The 7,871-nt window shown below is 40.6% G+C and overlaps 1 protein-coding gene and 1 pseudogene across 1 annotated transcript; both read right to left on the bottom strand.

The window, feature by feature from the left end:
• Positions 1-2,539: 2,539 nt before the first annotated feature.
• LOC113075678 (claudin-8-like) lies at positions 2,540-3,486 on the bottom strand (annotated as a pseudogene).
• A 1,242-nt stretch (positions 3,487-4,728) lies between these two features.
• LOC113075675 (claudin-8-like) lies at positions 4,729-6,145 on the bottom strand. Its single transcript, XM_026248351.1, has one exon. It carries the CDS (start codon positions 5,991-5,993, stop codon positions 5,100-5,102), a length of 894 nt encoding a protein of 297 aa, XP_026104136.1. The 5' UTR covers positions 5,994-6,145; the 3' UTR covers positions 4,729-5,099.
• Positions 6,146-7,871: the final 1,726 nt, after the last annotated feature.

The raw sequence follows: 7,871 nt of genomic DNA, 5'->3' as shown, positions 1-7,871 counted from the left end.
TGAACAAATGAATGAATCCACTCACCCTGTTCTGAACAAAGATAATCCTGTTGGCCAGCGATTTAATGTCCAAATCCAGAGGTCTCGAGTCTGTTAACAGGTGTGTTAGATGTAGTAAATGATGTTTCCAGATTAAACAGGACAGTGTGGTATTATATGCTTCAACAGCTTCATGTTAAACTTACCCTCTTTGTTGTGGGAAAGTGGCGTAGCTGTATTGTGATTGGTTTGAGGATGATGAGGGTAAGTGGAGATGCTGATGGTGTGTTTACTGACCAGTGGTCATATACGCTGCCAACAAGGTCTTTCTCACATAAACAAACACTCTCTCAAATGAACAGATGACCTTGACTCACAAAGTTACACAACTCTCACACTTCAACACTAGAGAGAGCCGCTGCGCAAACCTGGTTCAGGTAAGTTAGCTCTGTCAGGGATGTTCAACTAGCCACTAAAGTGTCCTTTATTCACCTGTTAGGCAACGAAGAAATAAGCTATTTTATGTGAAGACTTCCTATTCATTAGGCGCTATAGATAAAGTGTAGTAAATGGTAAAATTTGGCTATTTGTGCTGCAAACCACAGTAATAATTAAAACATATGATAAGAAATACCAGTTTACAATATCAATCTGCATAAATAAAAGCAAGTGACACCGGGAGCCTCGAACAAAAATTCCTGCGTCCTTTCTAACCTACAGTTTTGTTAACTATGTTTGGTTGCTGCTAAAAGCATTATCTGTTTTGGCTGTCATTATTGTCATTTATCATGCATACGTTATATCCAAAGCACAATGTGTAGTTTAGTTTCACCAATGGACTTCAGTAATATTCTGGGTCACTTCTGCCTGTGATGACCACATTTTTGCATTAGTAACCTGAACTGATGCCGCCACGGTGCATATTACTAATACCTCTGTTTAAAACCTAGTGAGCTGTCTGCTGTTTACTAGCCTAAAAACTCAGGTAGCTAACTTTAAAAAAAGAAGCATCCTCACTGAACTGAACCACAGAAGTGAGTGATTTAGAACACTCAGCAACTTTTTGCTTCACATGAAACAGTAATAAAATAGGACACAATTGATTTATGCTTAGCATATGTTTGACCAGTATTGTTTGGTATTAAATCAAATGCAAATTAATTTGATTTTTTTTCTTCAATGAGCTCATCACACGTGCATTCTGGGATTGCATTCTTCTGAAGGATGGCAACAAAAAGAATCTCATCATACAATCTGCTGCCTACATTTAAGTTACATTTAAGCTGATGCACTCGATATTACAGCTCCAGTGAAACAGGTCTCACACTTACGTCTGTCTAAAAAGTATGCAGTTAAAACTTTAAAGCTGCGTGTTCAGTTTTCATGTGTGGGTGTGTATTTCTCAGTTTTCCACAGATAGTTCCTGGTGCTGTTGTAGCTCTACTATACTAACAAGCAGCTCTTGTTTGACTCATTCTCTGGTGTTGTCTGTGTCAGAGACGCTCGAGACAATAGTCTCTTACGTTTCACTGCGGCTTTGTTTATTTGAAGCTGGCAGGGCATAAAGATCTTGAAACGCACTGAGCTGAACTAAATCACCAAATTTCAGCACCTGCCTGTAACTCAGACATGTGAACTTTTTGAGGAAACATGTCCTCTGAAGCATATAGATGAACAGATTTCTTCTGAGAACTATTACTGTGTAAATACACAGCAGAAACCAGAACACAATCTTTGAAAACCACCTGTAAATGCAGAAGATATGAGGAGGAATAGCAAATATCTTATGATTAAGGATATGTTTTACTGGTTTATTGAGTTAAATCATTGTATTGTGCTTTGATATTTACATAAAAAAACATAATATCTGAACATTAAACATGTATTTCCTTGTTTCTATTTTAGACAGCTTATAGATAACACAAAAATACCTCAAATGACATACGTTATGTACTTTTCAATGAATCATATAAATTTTTTTTTATTTTTTACAATTCTTCATCTCAGTCAGTTCTCTTACTTGCATATTTAAAAAATGCCATTGAAACTATATTTAAATTCTGTCAAAACATCCCCAAGAAATAAAAAGAAAAATATTAAATGTAGAACTAAACAAGTAGGACTTGTTACATTTAAAACATTTATTATTTATTTTCATAACACCTCTGGTTAGAAGTCCATCTTTCCATCTCTCATTTACACCTACTTAGACATTTAAAAAGCCAAAGTATTCAAAAACATTCCTAGAATGAAACTGGAAAAAATAAAATGTAGGCTCAAGTTTGTTATATTTGAACACGGTTAAATATTTCCAAATAGTACTTATTATCTTTTGTAAAAAAAAAGAAAAAAAAACTTTCTTTAGAAGTCCTTTCCATCTCCTGCATAGATATGAGTAGAAATAACATCTAAATGTAGCCAAAAACATTCACAGAATGAAATAATAAAATAAAATGAAATGCATGACTAAAAATCCTTTTTTTTTTTTTTTACTTTTGTTGTTCCTGTCCATTTCTCTCTAACACACACACACACAAGCCTGTGAAATGTCCGGCTGGATTCAGAGATAAGCCACGGCGCTGCGGCGGACGGATGTCGGGACGGTTGTATGAATGACTGCTGTCTGGAAGGCTGAATGAACGACTGCTGTCTGGACGGTTGATATGACTGCTCAATGAACGAAGGTGGCCCGGACGGGTGACTGTACACCGAGCGAGGCTGAGGGTGGTAGGCCACGGGTTGTGGCTGATAGGGCACATAAGGTGCGTTCCTGTTGTACATGTACCTTCCGATCCGGGCCCTTGTCCAGAGGCCCGTTGCAGCAGGTGAATATGCACCCACCAGCGAATAAGAAGGCGGAAGACACCCAACAATGTACAACGCTTCCCCGAGTTCCCTACGCTGGGCGTCGATGAGCAAGGGTTGTAGAAGTCCTGGATGATGGCGTGTCCGGTCCAGGAGACGGGGATGAGGCAGCAGAAGCAGCCCGCTAGGATCATGCAGCCAGCGATGATCAGAACCATCCGCTTGGCGCGGTCGTTCCCTGAATGCATGCCGTGCACCTCATCCCAGCGATGGAGATAAGTAAACCCAGCCCGGTCAACGCAACAGAGCAACACATGAGCCCCCGAGCGGCCTGGAGGTCCGGAGACAGAGCCAGCAAAGAGTCATACACCTTACATTGCATCCGAATGTTGGCCTGCCGGAAGCAGTTCATCCACAAGCCCTCGTAGCGGGTCTCCATCACGATGATGTTCTCCCCGATGAAGGCCGTCACCCGCCACATCGGCATCCCGGTGCTGGCCGCCACCCCGATGAGGCCGATCAGGCTCACGCACATTCCCACAATCTCCAGGGCACTGTTCGCCATGATTCCTGGAGCCTGAAGAGTGAGGACTGGTATCGACTGTGAGGTTTTGCATCCCGCTGGAATGGGAGCTGATAGGTGTTCACCTGTTCCCAGCCTCCGCCCTCTCGCTCAGGGGAGGGAGGGAACGCCAGGGCAGGTTGCTATGAAATCAAATCCCCCGGCGAGTGTTTGTGTCTGGTTTTGTGTCACTGGGGGAGGAGGAGGAGCACGTAGCCATGTTGATGTTTGTTCAGCAGGCACCATTTTCTGGCAGGGATCTGGACTGCTGTCAATGTTTAACACCACTGGTGCTGCGGCTCATTAAACTGCTGTATGATATGTCCAGAAGAACATTTGTGAAGTCAGCTGATGCCTTAATGTGGATGTTTTACCTTTAGTTAAAGGTGAAATGTCTGTAATTTCTGTGGAACTTCATTATTTTTAGAATTCAGTTGATGCTGAGTGGTTTCTAGCATGTTGCTCAATGGATGCTAGGGTGTTCTGAGGGAACATCAGAGCAGAGAGCAACCACATAACAACATGCTAAGTACCAGTCAGAGCATAAGCAAACCCCATAGTAACATTCTAAAAAAACTTTTGGAACCCCTCTGCAGCCGCATAGCAACCTTTATACCGTCGATCATTTTTGTAGTTCCATTTGATGTGGAGTGCTTTTTAGAATGTTGCTGTGCAGCTGCAAAGGGGTTTAAAATGTACTTAGAATGTTACTTTGAGGTCGTTACAGTGTTGCTATGCAGCTGCAAAGGGGTTCTACTTTTTTGAATGTTTCTGTGCAGTTGCTAGGATGTTGCAATGCAGTTACTAAGAGGTTCTAAGAGGTTTCTAGTGTCTTAACAGCTACATTGTAACTGCTCAAAACACCTTAGCAGCTGCATAGCAAAATCTTAGCAACCTTTGTGTATTTTTGTAATTCTATTTAACGCCAAGTGTTTTTAGAATGTTGCTATGCAGAACACCCTAACAATAACATAAGAACATCATGAAATCCACTCAGAACATCTAGAAAATTTTGCACTATTCACCATTTTCTTCAGACAGTTTACAAAATCAAGCTTCTGTGGTCTATTAGATGGCTGACTGTAACTGATATTTTATTCATTTTTTATCAGCGAGAGCAGATAAGAATTTGGATCATAACATTGTTTTGCTGCGTTGACTTTTTCCGGTTACATCTAGGTCACTTTAGCTCTCACAAACACAGTCAGTGCTGGTGAATTTGCATTAGGGGTGTGATGCTTTGAGTTTACGGAGCAACAGAAGACAAACATACACTGGAAAACCACCTCGACTGGTTCGACCAGTGCCGCCAACACTGGGCTAAGAATAAAACAACAAAATGATGTCACCAATCTACAGTCCAGGAACGAGTACATCCACAGTTCTTTTCACACATTTATTTAATACAATTAAAATCAAACTAGTGCTTTAAAAAATGGAAAAACAAAGCGGAAAACAAACACAATCATATGACAGAGTTAACATTAAGTCCCACATGTTGGTGTTCTTAATTTGAGCACATATTGCATATCATTTCTGTGCAAATTACAAACAGTCTTTTAGACAAGAAGGAAATGCATTCAAATCAAGAATGTAAAAACTAATATTCACATATACAATCACAATTAATCAAATGAGGCTCCATCAGTCCTGCTTTCTTCTGAATCCCAATGCAGATCGTTCCCAACTCAACTTCCTTTTCGGAGTCTCTATAGACGATTTTAGTGGCGAAGCACAGCACTCACTGTGTGTCTCAGTATCTTGGAGGGTTATACACAGTTGGGACAGGAGAATAGGCCGGTTGATAGTTGTACCCGGGCTGGTATCCGTACGCAGGCTGGTATCCATATCCAGGTCTGTAGGAGTAGTTATACGGAGCCGATCCGGCCCGATACATAACAGATGCCATGTCCATCTTATCCTGGGTTCGTGGTGCGTGTCGACAGAGCAGAATCACCCCAGCGCTGAAAAGCAAAGCTGAAGTGACCCATCCGATGTACAAAGCCTCTCCAAGCTCTCTCCGTTGGGCGTCGATCAACAACGGGTTGTAGAAGTCCTGGATGATCACATGAGCCGTCCACGACACGGGAATGATGGTGGTCAAGCAGCCAGCCAAAAACAAACACCCTCCGCTCACCAAAACAATGTGCTTGGTTTTGGGACGGGAGTCTACCAGACGGGTGCAGCGCATGCCTACGGCCGACACGATGCAGGCGAAGGTGCTCAAAGCGACGGAGGCGCACATGAGACCCCTGGCAGCCTGGAGGTCTGCCGGGAGGAACAGCAGAGAATCATAGACTTTGCATTGCATTCTGATGTTGGCTTGCCGGTAGCAGTTCATCCACAATCCCTCCCAGCGCGTCTCCATCACGATGATGTTCTCCTGGATGAACGCCGTGACCTTCCACATCGGGAGGCCTGTGACGGAGGCGACCCCGATCAACCCGACGAAGCCGATGACCAGAGCAACCACCTCGCAGCACATGGATTCCCGTCTCTTTCTCTTCTCGTGCTTCACCTGCTCATCGTACATCTCTTTCGCCGACTTCTCATCTGGGTATCCCGTGTACACAGTGTCCCCATAGGCTTTATCTGCGTAGGCTTTATCCGCGTAGGATTTGGCCAAGTAAGACCCGGCGTAAGACATGATTGTCAAGTGCCAGGACAAAACAAGGAAGGATCAGACACTGATGTAACGCTGCTCTCCTTCACTGCGTTGTGTTTCTCAACTGAGCCCGGAAGATCCAGTTGACAAGTATTTACAGACAAGAAAAATGTTAATGATGCTATGTGAACAGACTGGTTCATCTGCTCCTGGAGAATCTGATAAACAGCTCGAAGGAAACTGGTGACACTTGAAATGCTTAAACGAACCTGCCCACGGCTTTACAAATTCTACCATTAGGGGGCTTCTAAAGACCCGTGTTTTAGTTCAGAACAAAATGCAAGCACAGAATAGCTTGTGGGAATTTTTAATTATAATGTAATTAAAGACAGCTTTTAAGGTAAGGTTGTTTTCGAGACCAAAAAAAGAAAAAAAAAGAATTTTTTTTATAAGAATTTAAAAATATATATTTTTTAAAATATATATGACTTTATGAAATTACATAACATGCTCATGTACATGTAATAATAATATAAATAATAATTATAATTATAATTATACAAAATTTCCATTAAATAAATACTTAATAATTTACCAATCAAACTAAAATGTATCAAACACTGCAAAAGAAAATACAAATATTTTATAACATACATTTGCATAAATTTATTGCTCAAGTTATATAAATAGACTACTACTACTACTACTATTTAATATAAAATAATAATAATTATTAATTATAACTATATTATAATTATTGTGGATGCTTTTATGAACTATACACACACACACAAATACTGTATGTTGAATGAATACAGCTAAGGAGACTCTAATCGAGTTGTGAGTAACGTTTCATTTAAGTTTCAGCTTCGCCTCATGTTTTTTCCTAATATTCCCGGGGAAAAACCAAATCAAATCAAATCAAATCAAACCATCTCTGACCAAAGCTCTGACCATCTAATGGTTCATCTCTTGGAAGAATCTAACGGAAATGTTTGTGTTCATATAAAAATCTCTGATACTGATTGTATGCTTCAATATCTTGGCAAATCCAAGCAATGTTTGAGATTTTGTATCTTCTGAAACTCTGAGAGATCTTAAAAGAAATCTGAGAAGCAGAAGACGAAAGCAAAAGTCTATTTGTTTTCCTCTGGGTTTCACTGCTATCTAATAGAAACAATCAAGATATTAAATTTATTTTTATGGTCAACAGAAACTCCTTGTTCCTGGACTTGAGTTCCACATGAAGTCCCTGATCTGCTGCTACGAGAGGTCATGGAGAGGTCAGGGAGAGGTCAGGTGATCACAGCGTTTCCAGGTAAGATACTGAACTAGAACCTGACCAATGATGGAGTTGGAACCTGAGAGGCTTTAGTGTCAACACACACACACACACACACACACACACACACACACACACACACACACACACACAGTAGGTATCTCCTCCATCTAACAGCAGTCCACCGTCAGTGTGGTTTACATTTAGTTTCACTTACAGTAAATGGCTTTGAGTGTGTGTGTCAGATGCAAATCAGCAGACACAGACAGACATGTCATGTTTTCTTCTCCTGTGTGCTTCGTGTATGCAGTCGCCGGAGTGAATATGACTGATGCAATTGCTTTTACATACAGTAAAAAGTTATAGGACTATATAATAGACTATTTGATCATTAACTTCAAAAATACTTTTAATACTTTTTTTTATAATTGATAACTTTTATGGCACAAATCATGCATTTTTATAGATTACCCCGACAGCTTTTTTACTCTCATTCACAATTTCATAATTCAGACATGTATAGAAATAGCTGGGTAAATCATATTTACAGACGTACTGACAGATGATAATTTTCCTACAAACACAGAGCTACAATAAATCAATCCCCACAATATTTAACAGTCCTACATTTATTTATA

The sequence above is a fragment of the Carassius auratus genome, unplaced genomic scaffold (genome assembly GCF_003368295.1).
Source record: "Carassius auratus strain Wakin unplaced genomic scaffold, ASM336829v1 scaf_tig00017444, whole genome shotgun sequence".
Taxonomy (NCBI): domain Eukaryota; kingdom Metazoa; phylum Chordata; class Actinopteri; order Cypriniformes; family Cyprinidae; genus Carassius; species Carassius auratus.
The sequence above is the reverse complement of the archived record's forward strand: the minus strand, read 5'-3'. Positions and strand labels throughout refer to the sequence as shown.